We start from the raw sequence: 27,770 nt of genomic DNA, 5'->3' as shown, positions 1-27,770 counted from the left end.
CATTTATGACGTTGACTTGGCAGACTTGTAGGCAGCAAGATGTCGGCGTCTTCTTGGCTGCATGGTCCATCTGCAGGGCGCTTGACTGAAGGTTTCTTATCAGTTCTGAAAGAGCACCGTCCCGAATACTTGCCTGGATTGCTGGACAGCTACCGAGAGCATGGCGTCTTCTGTATGCAGGTACAAAGGAGACCCGGTGTATGCCTATTGATTGTGCCGAATGCGTTTTAGCTTCCAGCCTAGCAAGATGCTAAACTGCTTGCTTTTGTTACTCAGCTGGCTGAAGTACTCGTTCTTTATTTTTTCACATGTTTAGATAGTTCTGGAAGTGAAACGATATGGGATAAACGTGCTTACTTACGTCATTTTGTGTGCGTGTTTATTTAAGATCACTTAATTAATTGCTGAATTCAGAACCAGTAATGCTCATATACTGGGTTTTTCTCTTCATGTTTCTAACCTCAAGAAATATTTCTCTCTTTTACGTTAAACACTTGATTTCTTGCCTTTATTGTATGTTTTTCTACACCTGCACCCCTCAAAACTAAAGGGACAATGTGTATGATTTAACGTGATGACACTTAACACCGAGAGACAACAGCGACCAGATGATGACGGTGCTGTATCTGATTCAGGTCAGGAGGCGTCTCTTGCTACTGGTAACCATGGAAACCATACCAACGGTTTCATGTGGGGGAGCTAACCCCTATTCAAACAAAAACAAAAAACGGCTTGGTGAGGGATGGATGCCGCCAGGCTGCATTTGCCCAAGACCCACTTCAGAAAGTGGTGTCCCTACGACCCCAGCAGTTAAGCAAATAGTGAACCAATAATAAATATATAATTACTTGAAAAAGAATAATTCGAACAATAAGCGATAATACACGAAGTATCATGTAGAAATGCATTTTTAAATACTCGTAGAAATTTGTATTTATTTTACATGACATGAGGATCAACGCCCGGGAGCTGACATGGTTGTCCACCATCTTCCTCCTACCGGTACCCCCTAAAAACGAAATTCTTGTGAAAGGCTGAGAAGAAAAAGCAGTTCGGTCGATTTTTGAGTCTCCGTCGTTTGTATTCCTCCTAGTACCCTGTAGCACTCATTTTCAGTTGCACTACACACATCTTGGGGTCAAATATTACACTGTCTACTTTTACTGTACCCTGTTTTTTCAGCCTTCTTCTGGGCTTTCAGGTGAGGTGATTAATGAGTGAGATAATTTGGCAGAAAAGAAACGTCAAAAACAAGGCAGGGTAGTAGCGTTCATGGGCCTTTTTTATCCCCCTACCCAGGCACATAACAAATGACGGTTTGTTCAAAAGAGAAAAGTCAAAGTAATAAACCAGCACAACATTTTGGGCAATGTTTCAAAATCTACACCCAGTATATAGACAGTGTCTGAAACTCATGACAAAAGGTTAACTCTGAAAAGTTGCCTGCCCAGCCATAAAGGTGCCTGCCCCATTTTTCACTACTTGAAACACAATAAGACTCGTCGCAAAAAAAAAAACTTTTGATGCTTGCTTTTAATGTATGTTTATGTTTTGTAGCGTCATCAATTTTGTTAGCTTCTTTTGAATCTTTCTTCTGGGGCTAGATTCCTGGTAAGGATATGTCAGAGTGCAGTTTCCTCATGCGTGAGAAGTTAATCAAGACATTGTAGTTCAGCCTTTAAGCATATTTATTCCTAAACAGCAAGCGTAAAAGAGGCACGCCCCGGGCGTCCGTGCAGACGTTATTTCAGACACTGATGGAGACTAAAGAATCATTCTCACTTTACTTAACTGCAGGTTCATTTGTGCTCTAAAATGCTTTTGGTGTTCAATTCGAATTGTAACAAATTCCACATTTACAGGGCACCAGTACCATCAGCAGTCTACTGGGTTTTAGCAATGACAAGTTGGCTTCCAGCAAAACCAAGTGAGTGTCCTCTACACTTTAACCTGGACCATACTTGGACTTTTCTTGCACTACAGCTACTTTCAACTGTGTTTTATCTTATTACCTTAACTCATTTAGAGTTAATCTTGTATTTTTATCTTTTGATATTCAAAATATTCTTTTATGTATACATGTAAATGGTTTCTTAGTTTTATAATGCTGGCAACCCTGGGGACAGCAAAGTAAGAATTTCATTGTGCAGGGAATTGTGGTTCTTTACTGCGCATATGACAATAAACACTTTGAATCTTGAATTTTACCTAATACAATGAGTTGCTCGTGTAACAAGCAAATTTTTCCGATATTATATAGCGCTTTTCAATTCAAGGAAGACCTCTCAAAACGCTTTACAGTGTGCTTCACACTTTTCCCTATTACACCGATATCAGCGTCAGCCATGCAATCTATCTTAAATTAGGTCATTCGGGATTCAGTGTCTTGCCCAAGGACACTTTGGCATATAACGAGGAGCCAGGAATCGAACCTGCGACCACTTGATCCCAAGACGAGCGCTCTACCTCCTGAACCAATGCCGCTCTAAATGATAAAAAAGTAATTGGTCGATTCCCGACCTTCCAAAAATATCAAACTGAACGATCAATAGCTATAAAACACATCTTCCTGATCACACATTCAAATTGTAATTAACGTAAAATTCGGACTATTGAGTGGACCTGATTATAAGCCGCACCCAGCACATTTTTAAAGGAAAAAACATTTTGTACATGCACAAGCCGCACCTGACTATAAGCCGCATGTGAACATGAGGTTTTTACAAAGAAAGACTGTAATAATATACGGTACCTTAACCCCATTATGTTCCGACGGCCCGCAGGACTGTTGATGAACAAATGCGTGTGTGTACGATGTCACCAGTTACTGAAATACGTCATGCCACATATCATCGTATGTGTAAACTTTTGGGATTCAAGGGAAACGTCACGGTCATTCTGAAACAAGATACCAGAAAACTGTAAAGTCGGCGCAGCTCACCAATACGTCCCATGGTAGTCAGCTCAGGAGATGACCCTCTGCAAACATGAACTCGTTACGTCCAGGCCCATCCAGTGATTCCAAAAGTGTTAGATATTTACTTCAAGACACACGATAATTTGACAAATTAAAAAATCCGCCTATAAGCATTTCTGCACCATTAGAAGTTCCTTTATTGGAAAGCTTAAACTCGACCATTTGGTGCTGGAAAGCAGTCACCAGCGGTGAGCCGTTTCTGGTACTGCTCGTGACCTGGATTTTGCCTTGTAAAGCGAGCAAACCTTTAGTTGCAAATATAACTCGTATACCGAAATTCCTGTGTTTTAAGGGTTCTCGTATAAAGAGGTACCACTGTATGTGTCATGGTCTCCCTTGGAGCAGTAAGTCACATGCTTGTGGTTGTCAGGTTCGAGGGCCTTTGTCTCCTCGCCATGCTCGTCCAGGACAGTTCATGTGAGGTGTTCCAGGAACATTGTCTCTCTTGGCTGCGCGCTCTTCAGCAAGTCATACAGGTAACACTTGTCTGATTAGCCACATTCGGGACGGGTTTCTACTTCAGTTCTTCCCCAGTCGCAGGCCTCCGGTCACACCATCCAGCTGGCCGTAAGCATTTTAAAGGATTTGCTGCAGTATTCGTCTCAGCTGGCAGAACTGGCGAGGGAGGTGGGCCTCAACTGCGTCCTGGGTATCCTCACTTCACTGCTGGGCTTGAAGGCCGAGGTGAGCAATACAAGCAAGTTAGACGGGTGTTTGAAATCCTTAAATGCTTGTAATTTAATGTTGTGTTATAAAGGATTGAGAAGTCATTGAATTTTGGGTAAAGTGCTTAAAATTGTTGCCATGTTTCTCAACAAGTCTGCTTATAATAATAATAATAATAATACATTGTACTTCAAAGCACCTTTCAGGACACCCAAGGTCACTGTACATATAGTAACAAACCACAATAAATCAAGTAATATATACCAAATGAAAACAGAGTTAAAAGGGGGCTGTATGTGAGGCAGATGATCAAGAAATGGCAAGTCTGAAGAGGTGAGTTTGGCTCGTTTACCAAGCGAATTCCGGAGGTCGGGCGGTAATGAGTTCCAGAGCTGGGGGGCAGAGCGGCTGAAAGCTCTGCTCCCCATGGAGCTGAGACAGGCAGCGGGGGTAGTGAGATTGAGGGAGGGAGGGGGGTGGGTAGTGTTTCCCCAGTGTTAAATTGTAATGGGCATCAAGTGGTAAATTGTAATGGGCATAACTGTCAGTAGCCGGGACAGGAGAGACAATATGTGGTCGGGGTCGTAAGCCAGGAAAGGAGAGTAGACGTGGTCGGGGACAAAAGCGGTTCAAAGCCGGGGGACAGACGGGAGCAAAAACCAGGTGGGAGTCAGGGTCGGAAAAGGCTTGCCTAGTGTTAACTGAGGTTTGCAGATAGACTGACCAAAGGGGACAGATAGGAATCGGTTAGAATAGGGACAGGGAGCCAGAGTCCGAGGCAGTTGCTGCCAAAGGAGCGGGTGATTCACATCGTAATCATGACACAATCTCTAAAAGATCAACAAAATGTCAATTGAAAATATAGACTTTTCAGTCAAACAAAAAAAAACTATAATTTTAAAATACTAGAATAAAGTAATCGTGAAACCTGTTATCCCTGAAATATGCTGAAAAATATTTGCAGATCTACAAAAAATGATAGACGATAAAAACTGATCCGTGCAGCCTTTGAGACTTCTTGTGATGAAGGGTTGTACAAATAAACTTGACTTGACATTTTGTGCTTGAGGGCATCACAAATTTACTGGATCCTAGAAAGATTGATTACACAACTGTAGAGCCTCCGTCAGCATGACGCGAAAGAAGTCCGATTTATCAAAGGTAGGGACTGGTTTTATACTCTCTTGGCCGCCAACCCACGCAGGGGGGGAAGCGCCAGCCTCAAGGTGACTATTTGAGCCTCAACGGTCTTCAGTGGTTCAAACTGGATAATGTCTATAAGCACGTTTTGATAGGAATACGCCAAGCAAGGTATAAATCTCACCTAAAGTCTTCTAATATCTGAGAGGCCTAATCTAACAATGATCTACTCAAGGTCTAAAAACCACGTGTTGATGAATGATATATTGATAACAAGTATACAGTGGAACCTCGGTTCTCGAACGCTTCTCAGTTCGCACAAATCGGTGCTCGACCCAAAATTTCGAGAAATTCTTGCTTCGCTGTTCGGTCAAAAAAATCGGTCTTCGGACGCCGGTAATGTGTGAGTGCGTACGCTACGGTGCGATGCTGAGCGGCGCACGGGTGTAGATGGCCCCCACCCCTCGTGACCAACTTTTATCACGTGTGTTACAATGTATGTGTCACTCAGCTTTACCGGAAACTTCAGTGTTTACATTGACAGTTGGTGCTCCCTTCTAACCGCACCGGGTGAAACACATACATTGTAACAACGTGCACACGTGCCTCTTTTTTTGCTTTTGATATCGAGGAACTTTAAGAAATCCTATTCATAATTCTTTTCTTTATCCTTTTTTTATTTTTACATGTCATGTTAGCGTAATCTTTCGTACGGAAGATTACGATAACGCGAACGTACGATTAGCCTGGGTTAGCTTTATGTTTCGAGGTAAACATTCAGGGTGTTGGAACTGAGCCCAAAATTCAGGGTGTTGGAACGGAGCCCCCTTTCCAATGAAGCGCTTAGCCACTTGTGGTGCTAAATGACTCGTAAACGACCTGATTTTTTTATTTTTACACGTTCATGTTAGCGTCATCTTTCGTACGGAAGATTACGATAACGCGAACGTACGATTAGCATGTGTTAGCTTTATGATCACGTTTATCATTCATGCTAAACATTCAAGGTGTTGGAACGGATTAAAACAATTTTACATTATTTTTAATGGGAAAATTGATCTTCGGCGATCGACCAAATCGGTTCTCGACCAGGCTTCTGGAACGGATTATGGTCGAGAACCGAGGTTCCACTGTATTTGTGGCTCTGCAAAATACATGATTCACACCGTGTTTCTCTTCATGGTATTAAAAAATTAGAAAATTGGTTTTGGAAGTCCTTCAAAAGTGCTTGATTTTGGTTATAAAATGGTGTAGGAATTTGAGAGTAGAAATTTGAGATGCATCGCAGGCTGACACGAAAAATATGGCGACGAAGACTGATTTAAGCTTTCTTGTGATGGCAGTGTGAGCTGGCGGCCATGGAGGGCATGGCAGCGTGTATGACCTATTACCCCCGAGCCTGTGGATCTTTGCGGGTAAGACTCCTTCCATTAACTTACATTTGCATAATCTGAGTTATTCACATTGATTAGGCATGCGCCGGAATTCAATTTTTGGGGACAAAACCGAAAATGTGTAACTGGTTAAAATATCGAAACATTACGGATATTAATTGACATTCATTACATAAATCCATCCTTTATCTGCGCCGCTTATCCTCAGAGGGGTCGTGGGGGTGCTGGAGCCCATCCTGGCCATCTCTGGGCAGTGGGCAGGGGACAACCTGAACTGGTCGGAGGGCTTAATTGACATTCGTCCCCACAAAAATAGTATGAAACACTAAAACACTGACTTGCATAAAAGGCATATTCTAAGCAAAACATTTCAAAGAAAACAAAAATAACTGGGGGTCAACTACACTCCTGAACAGTAGATGGTGATAATGCTGTGCAAATGTCATTTTTTTTAACACCACAAGAAAAGACCAGTAAAATTTGTTTAACCATATTGAGCATTTCGGAACACAGATACTGTAATCTGTTTAATGAGGTACAGACCCGCCTGGGATATCTGAAATTCCACCACCAGATCTACAAATAAAAACAGAACTGCAGTTAAATGAATGCTCTTTATTGTACCACAAAATTGGAGAGCTTCTTCTTTCTGTCTAATAATGCGATTCAGAGAGCGGCTGGCTAGCTGCACACTAGTATCAGGTGTCCTCGAATTGAGCCAGGTCCCCATGATGATAAAAATGCTACCGTCCCGAATGTAGCAGTTTCCCAAAACTTGTAGTTCCAGGTCATCCGATTCATGGGTAACGGATCTGGCGTTGGCGAGGTGAGATTTGTTACATAGCTTAGCCACTGTTGGCTGGTCCTTTGGAACACTGACTGTCTCTTACGGGCTCGATAATAATCCACGGAGCACCCGCTGTTGATCAGCATTTCTTCGCGCTTTTCTGACTTTCCTCAGAGTCCGGTTCAATTTATCAATTTGTTTTCAATGTAACGATTCGCTAAATTACTAACTGCCGCCATGCTTCGCAGTAGTTTTAGGTGGACCCATTGACCTGTGCACCTGCCCAGATTTTTGACTGTCAGCATATACCAGCCTATCAGTCGCGACACGGTTGCGCCCACACAACACATACAAGCTGTCCCCATGGTAGCATTTTCTGTGTGCTGTCTGCAGAACACAATGTTGATTACAATGACAATAAAGACCATTGAGTTCAAAATCCATGAAGCAGTGAACCAGCAATAATTGAAGCCCAAAGTAGCAAGGGGTTTCTGTTTTATTACTTGATGTTGTTTTGGTTTTGCTGGTCGATTTTGTTGTTCAGTTTTTTGAATATATTCTGTCTGGTTTGAACTACCTTTCATTACACTTGAGTTTTCTTTCTTAATTTGGGCCGCAGCTCGTAATTAGGGTGGGATTTTGGGTCCTGTTGGGAATTTAATATTTAAATGTATTGTTTACCAAATTGTTCGAATTGGTTATCTGACTCCATTAACCAAACACAGCCTACATTCACCCAACAATGCGCGCTTGTTTCTTGATGGAAAAGAAGAACAAGAATAGCCGACATTTTCACACAGGGTCAGATCTAATTTCATTATTAATTCAACTAAGTGTACTCCATCGAAAATGGCCGAATTAGTCGAATTAGTGTCGTCAGAGTCTCTGGGAAGCCTTCTCTGAAGTCCTCCAGCCTTTTCCCTCGGTCTTTCCGCAAGATGGTGTGCCGGCTCCTCCCATGGGCGTGCCAATGAAGCCCCAACGTGAGCTCCACCACCTCGCTGCGATGTCTGGAAAACTCAAAACAGCAGAGCGTTTCTGCCGTCCTCCGTCATCAGGGCCCCTCCGCGTCTGGATGTGCTGATTATCTTATCAATCTCACGTCCCGTTCCCGCCATTCCTGTAAACAATATTTCCTACCAGACCAGGGTGCCCTGAAATTTCACTGCTCATTGAACTCAACCCTACTGGGTGAAAATCTTCATTGCACTCAATAAATGTAACTTGTATTCAATCGTATAAAATCCTTTTTAGTCAAATGTATAAAATCCTTCAGTCCTCAAGTCAGACCAGTTGAGAACCCCTGCTAGAGATTCGTATCATAAAGATAATTTTGGATAATATTTTCAGGACAAACTGGGGGCCTACTTTCTCTCCAAAATGGACAGTCCCAACAAGATGAGCCAAGAGGTATGTCCTTTTTTGTGGATCTCGTTGATGTTTTGGGTCACATTGTGCTCATGCTGTGGTTCGCTCAGATGGCTTGTCAGTGCTACGGCCGCCTCCCTAGCCTGGGCGGCCTGACGGACCGATCGTCTGGTTCCGGAAGAGCCGAGCGTTGGAGCCATCAGGTTCACTGCCTGCTGGCCTCGGCGAACGCCGCGCTGTCTCAGCTTTACTGCGGCTTCGAACCAGGTAACCCGACGTTCCCGGGCACGCTGGCGCTTAATCGACGAGATCTAAAATGTCGCCAATGTGCGCCGCCACAGACAGGACGGCGCAATACGAAGGTCCCGGCTTGGAGCTCGGCTTTCCTCCTCTGGACCAGTCGGACGCCTTGCTGCCGTTGCAACTCCAGCGCAGATACACGGCAGTGTGTCTTGCTCTCAAGCACACCCTCAGGTATTAAGACGCAGTAGAGAGTTTCATGAAGGGCTGAACTTAAGGTCTAATTTGACTTATTCGATGCCAGCCGTTTCTCTCAAATGGGAAGTGCGGGGTTTGCCATATTTTGCCCTTTTGACTCATTTTTGAAGGGCTAAAGAAAAATTTGTTTGCTTTATAGGCATAGGAAATGTTAAAAGAACGCTTCAACCCTCATCTTTCATTGTTCCACGGACAGACTGAGGAGATCATTTCTTCCTCATGCCTCGAGGCTCTTTAACTCCACCCGGGGGAGTATAAGCCCACATTAAACCCCGCCTCCACCTTTGCATATTACACTACTTTTATTACAGTGTGTATTTTCCGTAGCACTATTTAAATACTCTGTAGCAAAACGTTATATTGGGTATTTTTGTTTTCTATATAAACACAAGGATGCTGCTAGAAGTGTGAATTTCCCTACGGGGAGGAATAAAGTATCTATCTAGACAAAAGTTTGTTTCTAGATGTTACCATTATTTAGTAACGGTTGAGTTTCTTTTAAATACTCATATCCAAGAAACTTAGAGAAATCCAGCTTTTTGTGAAAGGATGCTTTTCAATCACAATTATTATTATTATTCTCCCCCCCCCCCCATTTGTGATACCTCCAATATCTAAATAAGGTTTTCCATAGACACATGGGCACTGTGCTGGAAAAATAAAGTTATAGTGCAAGAACACTGAACTTAGGCGTGAACTTCGCAAGAACATTCCGGTGCTGGATGTTTCCAATAACGTGCTCACACAATTTCGGTCACTCGGGGGGGCCAACACTCTCAATTGCTGAATAGAGGAAGCAACGCTGTGAGGACAAATGTTGATTTATTGATCAAAGCCATTCCTGCTATCTAGTGGTGATCTCATCTCATCAGCCGTACCGCTTATCTTCATTAGGGTCGCGGGGGGGGGGCTGGAGCCCATCCCAGCCATCTCTGGGCAGTGGGCAGGGGACACCCTGAACTGGTTGCCAGCCAATCGCAGGGCACACAGGGACAGACAACTCACTTGCGCATTCACACCTAGGGACAATTTGGACCGGCCAATTCACCTGAAATGCATGTTTTTGGAACGTGGGAAGCACGGGGAAAACATACAAACTCCGCACAGGAAGTCTGGAGCTGGATTTGAACCCACGACAGGTTCCCATGACATGAACTGTGCCACACAAGCCCTAACCACTGCGCCGCCGTGCTGCCCTAGTGGTGACCTATACTGAAATCATTCCCAGATGCTTGATTCTTACTCATCAGCAGCACCAGAGCCTTTCGAATAGTTAAAAAAAATAAAAATAAAATAAAACACATTTTTACATTTTGGCACTCGGCGACAATGCTTCTGAAAATGTATTTGTACGTTTCGGCACTGAATGAGTTCATAGTCGACTCGTGGCCGACTGTTAACAAATCGGATATTCTTTCTTTTAATTAAGCATGTAGTTGATTTATATGGCAAATGATAATAAATAAGAAACTGTGAAAAAAACATCTTTTATTGAACATTCTGCAAATCCACACAAAAATTCAATAAAAATGCCTTATCAAAAACCAACTCGACCAGCCAATAAATCCTTTAAATACACGTCTGACCATTTTCTAAAAACCGTAAAATAAAGAATCCATTATAATCATGGCAACATTGTTCTATCCCTGTAAACCAAGAAAAGTCTCAATAGCAGCAGTACAACAGTAAATAAAACAAAAATGATGTCCATTTTGTGAGGTTCATTCAGTGGTCAACTGCAGAGTCTGAAACAAAAGAACTTTGTCAACAGTTGTTTGTTCTTTAGACTGTATTCATGTAATTTCAAATACCTCTGCCTGGTACAGTCCGGCTCTGTCATATAGAAATATACGTGTATTAAATGTACAATGCATGTCTTAATACAGTATTGACTTAAATACTACTTGAATCCTACCAAGGCAAGTCAGACTGCGTTTTGTTGGACTGTCAGACGTGCTTACCTCTTTAAATGTTCATGTATCACCGAGGTACTGCCATGATACTCGAGGTCTGCTTTGCAGTTAGTCTTTTCATTCGCACTATCCGGGCTAAAACGCTCCCAAACTTGAGAGGTTTTGGTATGTGTACTTGATGTTGATGCCTTCATTTCTGTATATGACCGTTTGAGATAGAGAAGCTGTTAATTGTGCATAATAGACTCTCAGCAGAAATCATAATTATGCAAGATGCTTCACTCTGTTGCAAAGACGGGTCTGGCAAGTATAGTGAACAACGGAATTCATCGTTGACAATTTCTATTTTCAATTTTCGTTTGCTAATCGTTGAAGCCCTAGTTTCACGTTACTTTATTATTTCCAATTGCACAAACCTTTTTCTCCACCAGGTGGAATGCTCTGCCCCCTGAGATTTGATCTGCAACCTCAGTGGAACTGTTTAAATCTAGGCTTAAAATCCACTTATATCCTCTAGTTTTTGAATTACCTATATTTCATGTTAACGATATCTCTGTATTGTTTGTTATTGCAACTTCCGTTGCAGCCTGGTCATCCTGAAAGGGGGATTACCTCATGTGTGGTCCCTTCTCAAGGTTTCTTCATTTTCCTCATGTTGAGGTTTTTGAGTTTTTCCTTTTCCTCATGTAGGTTTTAGATCAGGGGATGGTGTCATAATAGTCTATAATAATAGTCTGTGGTTTGCAATAACCTGTGCAGCCCTTTGAGACTCCTTGTGACTAAGGGCGTCACAGATGAACATGACTTGACTCATCTTGATGTTTTTGAGTTTTTCCTTTCCCTCGTCTAGGTTTTAGATCAGTTAATGGTGTAAAAATAGTCTGTACTTTGCAATAATCTGTGGTCTGTGCAGCCCTTTAAGACTCCTTGTGATTAAGGGCTATACAAATAAACATGACTTGATTTGACTCCACAGGGTGGATCCGGCATCGGCCGTTCACCTGCCAGTCAGGCCTATTCTCAACCTCGCCTGTCGAGCTCTGGCCGTGAGCGCCAAATGCATTGTGAGCATCCGTGCCCTCCGCACAGACACTTGCGTCTACCCGCTCGTCATCCACCACTGTTTTGCGTTTCCTACCAGAATTTAACCGGCGACGGCAGCGTGAGATTGCTCCTCCTGCCTGCCATCCACACCACGACACTGGAGGTCTTATCTACACTCTTTACAGTGTAAGTAGAACAGTTAGCAGTGAAAAGCACAAATGCACTTAGCTGACTTTCCTTCCGGTTGCAGTGTGCGGAGCAGCATGGTGCAGTACGCCCCTGTTCTTCAAAGACTCTTTTCCCAAACGCTGAGCGCGTGGACGCCTGCGCCCGAGGCGCACCCTGGTCAGCAGAGGGCATACAGGTCTGGGACACTGGCTCGAGTATTATTTCAATGACATTGAAAAATTTAGGTTCTGCTTTTAGAATACAGAATAGAATAGAATTTACTTTTATTGTCATTCTTTGTAACCATGCACACAGAACTGTCGATACACCTGACCCGTACAGTTAAACTGTAGCGAGCTGATGCAGCCGCAGCCAAACAGGGCGCCGCCATTTTAGACCCAACTGCTGCGTTGGGAGTCATTAGGTGACCTAACCCCTTAATGCTGAGCGCCAAGCAGGGAGGCAATGAGTACCAATGTTGTAAGTCTTAGGTATGAATCGGCCGAGGCTTGAACCAGCGACGTCCCAGTCTCTGAGCGGGCGCTCTAACATCTAGGCTATCGAGCTGGTGCTGCAACTAAAAATGATTTTAATATTCAATAAAGCAATTGATTATTTTTCTGATTAATTATTGAATCCGATTCCAACCTTGTGTTGTGTTAGGAATTAGCACCACTAACAGTTGTTAACAGGTCAACTTTGACCTGGGGTTTAACTCAGTCCTGACCAGTGTTCCCTCTAAGCTGCGCGCGTGCGCATTTGCGCACTGCTCGCACATTCTCAGCGCACAGGAAAATCTAGCCAGCGCACAAAAATGAGGGCTCAAAATTACTAATTCAGAAGCGACTTAATTCAAAGTTACAGTGCATGAAGGTAAAAATACACGGGTTCCCCTGACGTTGTGTCCTAAATGCGGTATTTTGAAGTCGAGTCGAAGGAGAACGAAGTTGAGTAAAGTTAGTAGAGTTTGTCGGGGAACCGGCTTCTTCGGCTCGGCTCACTAAAAGGAACCGGCTCTTTCGGGTTGTTTTTGCTTCTTTAATCCCAACATGACCAAATATTATGTAAAATTATGCACAAAATGACTTAAAGGAAGGGGGGAATAGAACAAAAAAGAAAAAAATACCAAAATGAAAAAGTAGTGAAAAGCTGAGAAAAAAAAGAAACAAAAGGAAGAGAAAAAAGGACATTTTTAGAAAAAAGACAGAAAAAAAGAAAAAGAAATGTAGGAAAAAAGTAAATAGAGAACAAAAAGAAAAAAGTAACAGCTCGGAAAAAATAAACACAATGAGATTTTTTTTAAAGGAATTTTTAAAAAAGTAGAAAAAAAAACACAGAAAAAAGAAGAAAAAGTTTGTGTTGCATTCTAATAATTTTCAATTATATCAAGTGAATCTTGTTGCCAACATTGTACTTTCACTAAAAAATGTGATTAAATACAGTTCTGTATCTTACAACCGACTAAATAAGCCCCCAAAAATGTTAATATTATGCAACAAAATATGTCAGGAAATAAAAATAAATGGATATCTTGTGAAAGAATTGTAAGAACAAATGACGTTTGTAGGCCGTACAACCTTTCAGGGATGTGATTTTTCCGACTATAGTCGGAATTCCGACTTTTTCCCTTGCGTAGCAAACAAATCCGACTGTCTCACTCTTTCCTTTATTGCTCTGGCGCACCCTGGTGGCCGTTAGAAAAATTGCATAAATTGGCCACATCGTTGCACAAGCTGCAGGGTCCGAACTGCATTTGAACTGACCTTGCAGTATTTACAAAAAAAATCAGGTATGTGGGCAAATTATTTTGTTATTTAAATCTTCTAAAGATGTTAAATTATTAATTCAAGCATTGTTTTGGACAAGTAAATTGCTTAAAACCCAGGAGCTTTGGGGGGGTATCGCCCCCCAGTGCCCCCAAACCCCCGGCTAGGTTTCAGACTTTTTCTTCTCACCTCAATCACATCCCTGAACCTTTGCAATAGTACATGAGTCAATTCATTCAAAAGCGAAAAATAATTTTGCATTGCCGGAAACTCAGCAAAATGTAACTTGATGTCAAGTTTTGGACATGTTTGATAATTAATTATCTTGCCACACTTGGGATTATGGTTGCTCACTGTTGTTTCAAGCGTTGCTCACTGACTTTGTGTGAACGCTCAGACCCGTGGAAAATTAGAGGGAACATTGGTCCTGACCACCTTAAGAAGGATCACTCAATGTAGTTAATACAACATCTGACCAGACACGCAAGGCAGCTGCCTGCTTATCAGGGGCATTAGGGAGTTCAGTGTCTTGCCCAAGGACACTTCGACATTTAACCCGGAGGAGCCGGGAATCAAACCTGTGACCGCTCTACCTCCTGAGATATTTCTGCTTTGGGAAGTCTTCAGTGACTTGAAAAGGGCTATATAAATACAGACCATTGTATGCATCTACAATAATATATTATCATTGTAATTTGATTTTATGGCCCTTCAGACATATCAGTTATTACATTTTATAAACTTGAAATGGCTGATTTGAGACCTTAATTCCATAAATGTTAAAGAAAAATACATTTAATTTCCTCCTTTATTCAAACTACATAAGTTTTGGACAAATACAAAATAGTGCACAAAACAAAATATTCTATGAGACAAAGTCATTGAAAAGTGTTTGTAATGTAGCCGAACAATAAAGAAAATACATACAAATGTGTGCTATACACCTGCAAATATTTAGGATACTTTTTCTATAAAGTGCAAACAAGAGAGAGGCAACCTCAGAAGAATGAGAGTATTCCGGCAGATGTCGTTTAACCACTTGGAATCATTTAATCAGTATCGATGGACAAAACGTAATCAACACATGATTCAGATATTTTTGGGGCAGAACAAAAGGCCTTGCGGGCCCTCACTGCCCACCACTGCCATAATGAAATCTTGACCCCCTTTTTGAATCCCGCAGCTCGGTGCGCGTGTCAGTGTACAAATGCCTGGAGACATGGGTGCAGGTGGCCAGAGGAGCTGCCGGCATCCTCCAGGGGAGCCCCAACCACACAGAGCTCCTCTTTGCCCACCTTCTCGGTGACATCACTCCAGGCGCCGAGTCCATCAAGGTGTTGTGCATCCGTTTTCAGAGTAAGAATGCAACATGACTAAAACACTTGGCGTCCTCCCCCCTATTGATTCCCGCAGCTTCGTGCGGGCTTGTCGGCGGACGCCATTCCCGGAGGCAAGCCCGGCCCGCGCAGAACCAAACCGCTAGTCATGGCCGACACGGTCGGCCCGTCCCTACAGAGGAAAGGCGACGCTTTGGCCAATCAGGACACTTGTCTTTTAGCTCTCAAAGGTGAGTTGCTCAAAGGAGCCCGGATCCTTTCTCTCAAACACAGTGGTACACCTTTATACGAGCACCCCTAAACATGAGAATTTCGATATGAGTTTAAAAAAAAAAACTCTTGCTCGCTATATGAAGGAAAATCCAGTCGGCCTGCAATTCCCGTGGCGACCACTAGTGGCAGTTTGAGACCACTCACTGCTCTTGACACTTACCGACAGAATCAGCTCATCTAGTTTGTGCAGGCAAACTACGATAGGCAAATAAATATGAAATTGTGTTCGCGGATATACCTATCATCCTCCGCCAGTTCCTCTTCATATTAATGATTGCACATCCTTAAATTAAGCAATAATAAACCTTAAGAACACAAACCAGCACCTGTTTACTCACAGCAGAACAGACTGTATGGTAAACGACAACAATAACAATCCGTGATGACGTTGTTGTCTGCTGCCAGTGACCGAGACGATCCAGATTAAAGCCGAAATACAGACGCTGCCCTTCTTACAACCGTTCGCAAGTTAAATTTGTTCGTAAGTTGCTTCAGTGCTATATTTTATATATAAGTATGTTTAAGGCTTGTATAAGTACCCTGTATTGCTTTGTACTAAAAAAATAAACATTTCATATAATAATATGCTCTATTAAGTGAAGTTTAACTTACTTTTGGAAGATGAGCTTCAACAGCGACCTCCTCCTCCGTGGGAAAAAGTTGCGATCCAACCATTTTCTCAACCGCATCAAGCTTTCTTATTCCACTTTCATTTCAAAAGTAACGGCTATTTTTAAGGTTTGTATAAGTAAACTGTATTGTTTTTTACTAAAAATACACATTTGATAAAATAAAATGCTCTATAAAGGTAAAGTGAAGTTTGAATTACTTTTGGAAGAAGAGCTTCAAGAATTAGGCATCTTCCTCCTCCGTGGTAGAAAGTGGCCGAAAAAAAGCGATCCAACATTTTTCTCAACCGCATCAAGCTTTCTTATTTCACGTGAGTGTGTGTGTGAATGGGTGTGAATCAAGCACATTGTAAAGTGCTTTGGGAGGTCTTGATTGACTTGAAAAACGCTATATAAATGCAGACCAGTTACCAGTTTAGTTTCAAAAGAAACGGATCGCCTCTTCTTTACACTTTACACCGACCATATTGAATAGATGCACGAGATACTACACAATAAAATTGTCAAAGTTCTCAGCGCGCTGGAGATACAGTATTGAATGTCAACTCACAAACTAGGAAAAGGAAGTGGATTCCTTCTTCGGGTGGATGCTGGGTGACCTCTCACAGCGCCACATGTCGGTAGCGGTGGAAAGAAGCACTACAGTTCTGTCCTGTACTCGGAAAAAGGAGCACAAAATACAAAATCTAACTTACAGCAATGTCCGGATATTTTTCAACACCCCGAAAAAAAGCCGAATGGTCGTAAGTAGGGTAGCATCCGTGCGCAAGACAAGATCGGTCCTTATTTAAAAAAAAATTCTGTCTAAAAATTGTTAATGTGAAATGATTACAAAAATTTATAAATTATCGGCAGAACATAAGTTAACAGGTATGTACCCTTCCTCTGCAGAACGCGTATGCGTTCATTACCGCACTTGAAATAAACTCTCATTTTATTTTGTGGTTTCATATTCATCTTATTGTTTTCTGTCTGACTTCTATTTGAATGCGTGTTTCGTGATCAGGAATATGTGTTTTAAAGCTTTTCACTCGGATTATTTTGGGAGGACAAAAGCGGAACAATTAGTTTGGAGTTATTTCTTTTTTGGGAAAAATTGCTCAGTCCACGCGAAATTTGAGCTACGAGCAGGAACCTGGAACGAATTAAGCTTGTATGAATAGGTACCACAGCGGTTGATTTGAATTTTTTTCTTCTCCCACCAAGCACTGAGACAAATCATACTGACCAGCGGGACACTGATTAAGGATGATCTGCACAAGGTAAACGCTTTACATCGATTCAATCTCACAAGCAGAAACTCGTAACATTTTGTGTGATTTTTGAGCTAGCGTCTGCATGAAGTGCTGCTGCCATTGTGCGTGCGCTTGCAGCAGCAGCTGTCCAGCTGCAACGGCGTCTTTGAGCCAGCTGGTGGCATCAGTGGGCAGTACGGGGGCGCTCTGACGCGGCGAGAACTCTACAGGTAAGTCCTGGAATAGCAGAAACTGCTACAAGTGTATGCATTTGCGTGGCCCCTCAGAGAAAAGGCAATAGAAAATGCCAACTCTCATTTGATTTACCGTATTTTCACTACCATTGAGCGCACATAAGTCATAGATTTTCTTAAAATTGTGCGGCACGCCCTTTGTGATTTATATATTAACGATATTTTTAATGTTTCAAAACTATTGAAAATGGTCATATTTGCAGACGACACTAACATTTTCTATTGATAATGATGACTATATTGATTTGGTAACCTGTATTAATCGTGAATTAATTAACCTAAAAGTATGGATGGGTATAAATAAATTCTCTTTAAATTTAGATAAAACCAAGGTAACATTCTTTGGTAATCGCAAGGCAAATCAAGATTTAAAAGTAAAAATGGATGGTACTGCAACAGACGTATCAGAAATTTTTAGGGGTCATAATAGACAATAAATTAAGCTGGAAAACACACATCAGACACATACAAACTTAAGTATCTAAAAGCATTTCAATCATTAATAAAGCCAAATTCATTTTAAACTATAATGCATTGTATTTATTATGTTGTTCTCTAGCCATACTTAACATGTATTGTGCAGAAGTCTGGGCCGATCATTACAAAAGTTCACTACAGCCCCTTTTTATCCTCCAAAAACGTGCCATTAGAACTATACACAGGGTTGGATATCGAGATCATACTCATATTTTAATCCTGCAGTCCAAATTATTAAAATGAGATGATTTAGTAAAATGTTTCATTGCACAACTGCTGTTTAAGGTCAACAAAAACATAGTGCCAGAAAACAACCATAAATTATTCATGCAGAAAGAGGGAAATTGTAATTTAAGGGGCTGTAGTAAAGTCATATTCCCAAAGGTGAGAACCACCAGGAAAAGTATGTGTGTGTCTGTGTGTGGAGTCAAACTTTGGAACAATTTACAAGACAAGATCAAACAATGTCCAACTATTCACTTGTTCAAATTTAAATACAAAAAAAACATTCCTGGTGGAATACAGAGATGAAAAAAATGGGGTATGAGTGATAGGAGAGATTGGGAATAGTGCGTCTAGTTAACTTTGTGTTATTGTTGCTATTCTTATACCAAAACTGTTATTAATATCATTACAATTGTTGTGATATCACTGGTATATTTGGTGGGGAAGATGAAGGGATAGGTAATATAAACATCTGTTTCTTACTACCCCTTTTTTCATTCATTCATTCAAGGCGGATGTAATTGAGGGAAGCATGAGACTGCTAAAGGGTGAATTGGGTTTTCAAAGTAAGACTACGCGCGGCGTGGGAATGATGGATGACCGATGGAGACTACAGTTTTACTTAGGAGTGGACGGGAGTGCCAGGCGGGTTACGCCTTAGTTTGCGATTGGATTGTAGACACTTGGGTAGTAACAAGGATTAGTGGTTAAAATGAGGAGTTTTGCGCCATCACTTTTTAAAAATGGTGTTTAATCTGTGTTTTTTACCATGCCTGTGCCTATTGATGATTAAAATATGTCAGTGCTTTATAATAGACGCACACATGAGGTCTGGTCACCGATTTAATAAATATCAAGCGGTAAAAACCCATTCCACAGGAGCTACTGTTAGCCGCAGCTAACGCTCATTCGTGCTACAAACAGACTGAGAGCCAAACTTTCCTACCAGTCACCTTTCTCCTCGCTGGCGTCATGTCTCCCATAAAGGGTTCATACGAGGACATAAACCAGTGGTTGCGAACAAGTTTGACACAAAGAGGCGAAATTTTTAACTGTGAGAGTCAAAGAGCCACACCACGCACTGACCTGCCATGACGGACAGACACACAATTAAAAACATTATTTCCCATAACACACTCCTCTCCTTACAATATTGTATTGTTCTTGTGTTGATTTCAAGGAAAGTGTCCACCCTCAATACACACACACAAAAAAAACTAAACATGAAACAAGGCAAAGAGCCACAGTATATAGAAAATATGATGAGGCAAAGAGCCGCATTCTTATTGGCCAAGAGCAGCATGCGGTTCTAGAGCCACGTGTTCGTCACCCCTGACATAAACAAAAGCAACGGAAATTGCAGCACGTTGTTATCAATAATGAAACAAACCACAACAAAACTGTTTTGCTCACTTGTCTGTGTTATTGCACAGCGTCTGCAGCAGAGGGCACCCGCGCCCAATAATCAGGTCACCCTATGTATGTGTTCAATACAGAAATAGAACCAGCTACAGAGACTGCACCTTTTAACACTGTGTGCCCTATGGTTGTGAAAATGTAGAAATTATTGTAATTTGTTCAATATGTTAATTTTAAAATCTGTTGTGTTAAACAAGGGGAACATTTCTCTTTGTTTTTGTTAATAATCTACAACTGATTCATATACTGCATTGATCTTGTCCATCATCAAAATTTTCAGTTTGCTGCTGGCTCTCGTCCTGGTCCCGTCGCCTTCCTGGCCCCCACCTCTCACCTGCGCCGTCTCCATTTTCAGCAAAGGCTGTGCAGACCGCAACCTCAAGGTTGGAAATTGTTGTCGTCATCACGCAAAACATGGTCGTTAAATTGTCCTCGTTCCCATCCAGGTGTCTTCGTTCTGTACCGAGGCACTGACGGTGTGCAACTCCCTGGTGCACCCACGCGCTCCTTCCATCGCCATCCCCTTACCGACCCTCACCCTGAAACCCACCCCGACCGCTCCGGTCCTCTCCTCCTCTCAGGGCCCGACCTCAGGCCTGCCGTTGCCCACCCACCTCGGGGGCCCCGGCTCTTCCGGGCCTTTCCCGGCCCGTCATCCGCTCGCTCTGCTGGGTTCCTTGGAAAACCACCTGTCTCTGGTTCCGGGCCACGGCTCCGGTGATGCCCTTCTGTCCCCGCACGGGGTCCCTCAACCCGAGGCTTTGCCCCCTGAGGGGCAGAGACCTGTTTTTGTGCGTTACGACAAAGAGGAATCTGAGGACGTGGAGATCTCGCTGGACAGTGACTCTGACGACAGCGTCGTCATCGTTCCTCCGGGGATGCTGGCCGCCGCGGTGCGAGGGTCTGCGGAGACATCCGCAGCGCCACCCCAGAACCCGGTCCCTGGCAGCGGTCCAGAGCCTGCAGAGGTGACCGCCCCTGCAACAGAAGGGATTCCCCTCCCTAACGACCTCGCCTCGGCCTCGCTTCCCACAGCCCCCGTCAACTCCTTGGTGCCACCCGCCCCTTCGATGCCCCTTGCTCCGCTGGATGAGGAGGGCGAGACCTCGGCCGTCAGACCTCAGCTGCAGCAGATGTTGATGCAGACTCCGGCCCCCGTAGCCTTGGGGATACCCCTCCAAATGCACCAGCTGCAGAACCAGCTGTCTACTCCACAGCCAAGACTTCAAGCAGCCTCCAACCACGAAGACTCTGCTGTCATTAACATCAACAGTACAGATGAAGAGGATGAAGAAGACATGGAGGATGAGGAAGAGCTTGAGGAAGACGAGGACGAAGAGGAAGAAGTCAGCGATTTTCCCGAGGGCGAGTTTTATGAGGGCGAGGAGTTTGATGAGTTTGACGATGAAGGGGAGGAGCTGGATGAGGAGGAGGAGGAAGAAGAGGATGATGAAGAGGAGGAGGGGGGACAGGAGAGCGGGGGCGAAGATGGGACGATGCCTCCGTTAGAGGGAGCGGAAGACAAGGCGGCTGTCAGCGGAATCGAGGAGAAGGAGCTCCGAACAGAAGAAGGGTCAGCCAACGCGAGTGCAGATGGAGAAGCCGTGGGAGGCATCCAGGAGGTCCAGCTCAACCGTGCCGAACCCGCCGACGAGCGCACAAGGATGCAGGAGGTGGAAAGCATCGGAGTCCTGGAGGGAGCCAGGGAGGACGAGGAAGAGGAGAGCGAGAGGATGGACGACCCCACCATGCCTCAGATCCTCTGTGTGATCGGAGGCGCGCCAGAGAAGAAGGATGAGCCGGCCCAGGACGAGGCGGCCGATAAGCCGCCGGACGGCGAGTTACAAACGCCACAGCAGGTATGCCAAAAAAGACAAGGGCGAGTTATTGATTTCATGTGCGTGCTTTCTGTTTTCTGTTACTCTTGCATGAAAATTGAGAAAGTACGAAAAGGACTGTTTCAAATACAGTCCAAATGCCAACCAAAACCTCCAGAAAGATAAACAAAGAGTTTATTCAAGCACACCCAAGACTTTCAGATGGGATATTTTGAGGTTATGGGCACCACTTTTGAATACAAGTAAATTCTTAAAGAACTGAATCATCCCTTGTCAATATTGCACATTCTCTAAGCATGGTAACCATAGTTTGTAAGCATGGTAACATTGAGGGTTATTATTGTTTTAATAAGGGCTAAACAAACAAATCAACATGACTTGACATGGGAGACGAGACATTACAGTAATCAAACTGAGATATGAATTGTCCAGTCGGCATGAGATCTCAAGGGGTGCTGGCCAATCGGCTTAATTCTTTGCTGTCTGAAACGTTCCTTAGTGGTGCGGGGGAAGCATACGTTGGATTTTTTAAAATGTTTTTTTGTTCTTTAAGTTAACCAGGGATAACGGAAGCGTGAAGTAACAAGGTGTCTCTGTTGTAACTCAGGCAGCACCTCCGGCCCCCACGGAGGAAGCAAACGCCATTGACGATCAACCGCCCGTCCTTGAAAACGAACTCCTGGCGGCCCCTCCCGAGGCCGACGGTCCGCGGCCCACGGATCCCGCGGCCCTCTCGGACCCCGAAGAATGCCCCCAGGAGGATCCAAAGGACAAGGAGGCCCATCCCGCAGAAACGGAGAGCGAGGTGGAAACTGGCCAAGGGGACGACGGGAAGGGAGTGAAGCGCAAAAGAGAGGACAGCGAGCACGAGGCCCGAGAGGCGGAACAGAACACCGAGAAAAGAAAGGTAAATAATAAATCCAGTTCGACCTGCCGGTTTTAGTTTGATTTGACTTAAGGGTAAGAACAAACACAAATCATTACATGACAGAATGTCTAATGGATCATTTATACGTGTGTGCTTCACTCAACTTGTACTGAGTTGAAATAAATCATTTACTTGCATCACAATCTTTGGACGCTTATCACTGCCTCATCCGCTGCAGGCAAGATTCAGGTTTCGTACGTGTACCGTATTTTCCGCACTATAAGGCGCACCTAAAAGTCTTAATTTTTTTCTAAAGCTGACCATGCGCCTTATAATACAGTGCGCCTTATATATGGATCAATATTAAATCGCAAGGTCTCGCAACTTACGCAACAGCCGCCGACTCGATTTTCCCCCGAACGTGGAGTAGTCCGCGGTGAATGCTGGGATTTATATACCGGCGTTTCATTGGCTAACCAATGTGTCAATCATCATTTGAATCGATCGCTATTGGCTAAAGTTATTCGGAGCCTCGGATAGGCTAGAGGGCCGAAACAAACCCTGCAATTGGCCGAAAAAGATGTGTCAATCATCAGTTAAATCGATCGCTATTGGGTGAAGTTTATCGGAGCCTCGGATAGGCTAGAGGGCCAAAACAAACGCTGCAATTGGCCGAAAAAGATGACTGAATAGCAAGCTTGCTAAACTACGCCATAAAGAAACATGTTTCATTAGTCTGTATTTGTAAACATTTTACTCTCCTGGATTGACTACACTCACGGTTGTAAGAAGACCATGGTTGTGTATCATTATTGAACGTGAGAACTTAGGTGAGCTATGCGGCTTTATATTTTCCCGGTATCTTGTTTTAGAACGATCTTGATGTTGCTGTGATGAGTTGAGTGAATTAAACTCAATTCCAAGTGTTTGTTGTCATATGCACAGTAAAGTTGCGAGCAAAAAAGAAAATAGAAACTAAGGAATGGTTGGCATTTCTTGAATCCCAAGACTTTAACCTTCTGAATGATATTTGAAATGATGCATTTGAGTGACATCGTACGGACACCACATCCGCACGTGTCTACGACACGTATTTTCTTTGCAAGCTTTGGGAATGTTAAGGGGGTAATCAGTTGGACTGAATCATCTGACTGTTTTGTCGAGGTTCCCATTGTAGCGCCTTATAATCCGGTGCGCCTTATCTATGGAAGATATAGGACCAAAAACTATTTTTTGGGGGTGCGCCCTATAGTGCGGAAAATACAGTACTTGAAATCCTTGAAAATGCTTGTTGTGTTTTCAAGGTCAGGAGAATGCTTGAATTCTGGGTGAAGTGGTTGAAAATGCTTGTTGCCATTGCCATGTTTCTTGGCAGTCAAGTCATTTTTATTTGTATAGCCCTTAATCACAAAGAGTCTTAAAGGGCTGCACAGACTCTTATTTCAGACTATTATTACACCATCCCCTGATCTGGAACCAACATGAGGGCAAGGAAAAACTCAAAAAAACCTTAACATGAGGAAAATGAAGAAACCTTGAGAAGGGACCGCACATGTGGTATCCCCCTTTCAGGATTACCAGACAGCAAAGGATGTTGCACTTACAAATAATACAGATATTGTCCGCAAAAAGTATAGTTTATTCATATGCTATAGAGTAGAAGTGTGTTTTAAGCTTAGATTTAAACATTTCCACTGAGGTTGCAGTCTGACTTTATAGACCACACAATAAAGATTTCTTTTTTTAATTGCGTGAAAATGACGCAAACACGCCCGCTCCGGTGGCTTCTCATTATGGCGTTGTCATGTGAAGCGTCACTGCCCCCTACTGGTTGCACCAAGAGGGCAGCTCTATTTAGAAATCCAGCTGTTTTAACTTGGCTCACTGAGAAGGTGTTGTGCTGAAAAGGAGCACCCACAAAGTCCGTTAATTCGAGTAGAATACAATTTATTCATGTGTTACGTCTCGTTTGATGATAAGAAATCAGAAAACGTTCGTATCCCAGTCATTTGAAAGTTAATTTCAACGGAATTAGCTTTATGGTAAAGCACATAACATTCTCAATATATGTTATATTAGGGATAAAAGGCAAAATAAACACGTTACTAGCTCAAATGTGCATTACTGTTCGATTACATTCCAAACAATTGAAAGACGTAGTGGTTTTAGTGACATTTTCGGTAAGTGATTTCTATACAATGTGTATTACCGTAAATTCCGGACTATAAGGCGCACCTGATTATAAGCCGCACCCACCACATTTCGGGAGGAAAACCGATTTTGTACATACACAAGCCGCACCTGTATATTAGCCGCATGCGCTCACATTGCAAAAATGCAACACAAACACAAAATTAACCCATACGCGACACATTCCAAAAATCACAGCCGGCAGGATGAATGGAAAATGATACCGGTACTTAAGGTTTGATGCAGACCTGCAGAGTCCGGGTGCCCGTTGAAAGTAATCCAAGGAAAAAAGTGTATATTTCCAAAGGTAAGGGTGGGAAAAATGTATATCCACTATTGTCGGCCGCGTCCACAAACACGTCTCACCTTTACTCCACTTACCGTCAGCCCACGTTTGCCCCGCCCCTTCTTTCTCATTTGCTCGTGCGAAACATATCAGAATAAGTTTCTAAAATAAATACATTACAAAAATATACAGTTGCAAATACATATTATACATGGTTACACATATTTACAAAGAAAGACGGTACACCGAGAGAGTTTTCAAAGCTTTAATAATAATATAACTTTCATCCCAAACCGTGTCTGTGAAGGGTAGCAAAATGCTACTAGGAACACGCTCGCTATACAGTAAACGGCTGTGTTAAGAAAACATCGCAGTATACCGTCCTCATCTTCCCCCTTATAACCGACGTCATCAGTCGTCTTCCCCAGTATGGGAAAGAGACTGTGTCATATAGACGTCGTCCCACGCTCCCTTATTCAAAAACATGCCATCAACACGCTCGCAAAGTTAAGCTTACGTGCAGTAGCTCTGTTTCCTTCTTAATCGGACCGCTCGATTGCATTTAGCTTGAAAGCTGCATCATGTGCCTTTCTTGTTGCAATTTGCATGGTGAGGATATTTCTACGCTAATTTAATTTGTGCAAAAGCTAAGAAGTTGCAGTCTTCCTCGGCGCATATATTCCATCGGTCTAAATCTTACATTTTGTACTCGAGCGCCGCTGGCGGTTGTTAGAAAAATTACATCAATTGGCCGCATCACTGAATTAGCCGCAGGGTTGAAAGTTAGGGAAAAAAGTAGCGGCTTATAGTCCGGAATTTACGGTACTCTTCTATTACATTCGGGAAAAAAACGAGACTAAATGGTTTTAGTGACATTTTCGCTATTACATTCCTAAAAAGTGAGATACGAAGTGGTTTTATGGTTTTAAGTGACATAGCGCGAGTGATGTGTACGCTCCCGCTAGGGGGGGCAATACTCGGCACAACACCGAATTTCAATTCCCAAACGGCTCCTCAGATTTTGTTTTTCTGATGATTATCAATTATAACAAACCTTTATGCACCAAATGATTTTGTCATTTCAAATATTTTGCGGGCATCCCTAAAAACAGATGAATTATAATCTACAAAGAATGTTTTGTCAAATAAAAAAACAATGTAAGCTTTTTACACGCTGAATAGATTTCAAGTAGAACAACACAAAATCCTTAAATACAAAACAATAAAAATATTAAGTCTTTAGTGCTATGTATAAAAGCTAAAATGCAAAACATTTAACGATCAGATCATGGATCAGAAATGGACAACACAAAATAGCACAAATTATGCGCTAGCAGTAAGATACCGTATTTTCCGCACTATAAGGGGCACCGTGTTATAAGGCGCACCTTCAATGAATGATATATTTTTAAACTTTTTCCATACATAAGGCGCACCCCATTATAAGGCGCTATAAGTGCATGCTGGTTTAAGATCAGGTAATTGTGCAATTTTGTAATTGTAATCCTGTGCAGTCCTTCGAGACATTTTTGTCATTAAGGGCGTCATAAATAAATGTGACTTCACTTGACTTGGCTACAGTAGAGTACGTTATGCAACCATTAGATGGTGCCGCGCTAAAGGGAATGTCAACAAAACAGTCAGATAGGTCAGTCAAACTTTATTAATAGATAACAAACAAGCTTTCCACAACTCCATTCACTCCCAAAATGAATAAACAGCTGTTTTATTATTTTCTCTGAGGTAAAGCATTTTCGTGACACATCTTTAACATCTTTGAACAACAGCAAGGCATAACATTTTACTTTTTCTCCATTTAGTCAACACGCAAAAAACGTCTGATACTGTTATGGTAAATTAAACGTTAGTGCAATCGCAATATAGTGACAGTCGTAATGTGCAAAAACAACAAGTGCAAAACAATAACAGTAAAGCAATAACATAACATAACTGTAAAATGTAAAACGTTGTAGTGGGCTTTACATAATTCACCCATGGAACCATTGTTCAGTTGGCGAGTTCCTAGGGGGACTCTTAATTCTGCCGGCTCGAGCCACTCTCGTGTTCGATTCATTAATGTTGAACTCTCTCGCTGCTGCTCTATTCCCGTGTTCTACTGCGTGACTGATCGCCTTTAGTTTAAACTCTGCGTTGTAAGCGTGTCTCTTAATAGGAGCCATTTCAGGGTCTTTATACAAACGCACAAATAAAAGAGAATCGTTGTTTAATATTTCCCAGTATGCACAGCGCACTTCTTCTTCTACGCGAAAAATTGAGTCGATGGCTGCTTACTGTAAGTTGCGAGACCTTGTAATTCAATATTGATCCATTTATAAGGCGCACCGCATAGTCAGCTTTTAAAAAAAAATAATCAGATTTTATGTGCGCCTTATAGTGCGGAAAATACGGTAGTGATTTAATTTTAGTCATCAAAGTCAATGCTGGATTTTCTTTCTTTGAAGCTTCTGGAAAACTTGAAAAATGGTCTTAAAAGGGCTTGAAAAGCGCTTGAATTTGGCCAGGAACCGTGAACATCGGCTGCACTTTTGTCTCCCACAGATGCCCGATGATGCCGTTGCCTCAATGATGGCCGATTTTGTCCCCTGCCCACCTGATGAAGATGAGGTAGCTTCTGGATCCATCCCATAAACCAAAACCGAGATGGAGGCAAACCACTGTTTTTGTGCTTTTGTACACCATGTTTTGTTTCTTTATCCATTATCACCTGAAAATATTAGTCAGAAAACAGCATTTCTTTGAAGATGGCCAGACTAGCGCACAGTGTTAATCCTCATTGCAACAAATATTTTATGTATATTGTAATAGGGTTGTTGTTCTTTCGTGATTTAAGCTACTTTTATGTTTTGTCTTCACTTCACATGTGCTTTGAATAAAAATAGGAAAAGCATTGAAAAGATGGATGACTATTTGCCTTATGTTAAATCGTTCGTAACTGAAAAAGATAATCGAAGTTCAGCACTCCTACCTGTTGTTAATTTGGTGGTCTTTTATCATGAT

At 42.6% G+C, this 27,770-nt stretch overlaps 1 protein-coding gene across 1 annotated transcript; it reads left to right on the top strand.

Moving 5' to 3' along the window:
• The first annotated feature begins 5 nt into the window (after window positions 1-5).
• On the top strand, window positions 6-27,667 carry pelp1 (proline, glutamate and leucine rich protein 1). Its single transcript, XM_088347962.1, has 19 exons — window positions 6-180; window positions 1,863-1,927; window positions 3,348-3,453; window positions 3,512-3,661; window positions 6,127-6,198; window positions 8,315-8,374; window positions 8,443-8,599; window positions 8,674-8,806; window positions 11,720-11,807; window positions 11,885-11,973; window positions 12,038-12,151; window positions 14,905-15,055; window positions 15,135-15,288; window positions 17,167-17,222; window positions 17,292-17,425; window positions 19,851-19,953; window positions 20,017-21,429; window positions 22,016-22,315; window positions 27,312-27,667. The coding sequence occupies exons 1-19, from the start codon at window positions 40-42 to the stop codon at window positions 27,399-27,401; spliced, it is 3,576 nt and encodes a 1,191-aa protein (XP_088204088.1). The 5' UTR covers window positions 6-39; the 3' UTR covers window positions 27,402-27,667.
• Window positions 27,668-27,770: the final 103 nt, after the last annotated feature.

Source organism: Urocampus carinirostris, chromosome 11 (assembly GCF_059441175.1).
Source record: "Urocampus carinirostris isolate Australia breed hairy pipefish chromosome 11, RoL_Ucar_1.0, whole genome shotgun sequence".
Taxonomy (NCBI): Eukaryota; Metazoa; Chordata; class Actinopteri; order Syngnathiformes; family Syngnathidae; genus Urocampus; species Urocampus carinirostris.
This window is presented reverse-complemented; position numbering and strand designations above follow the sequence as displayed.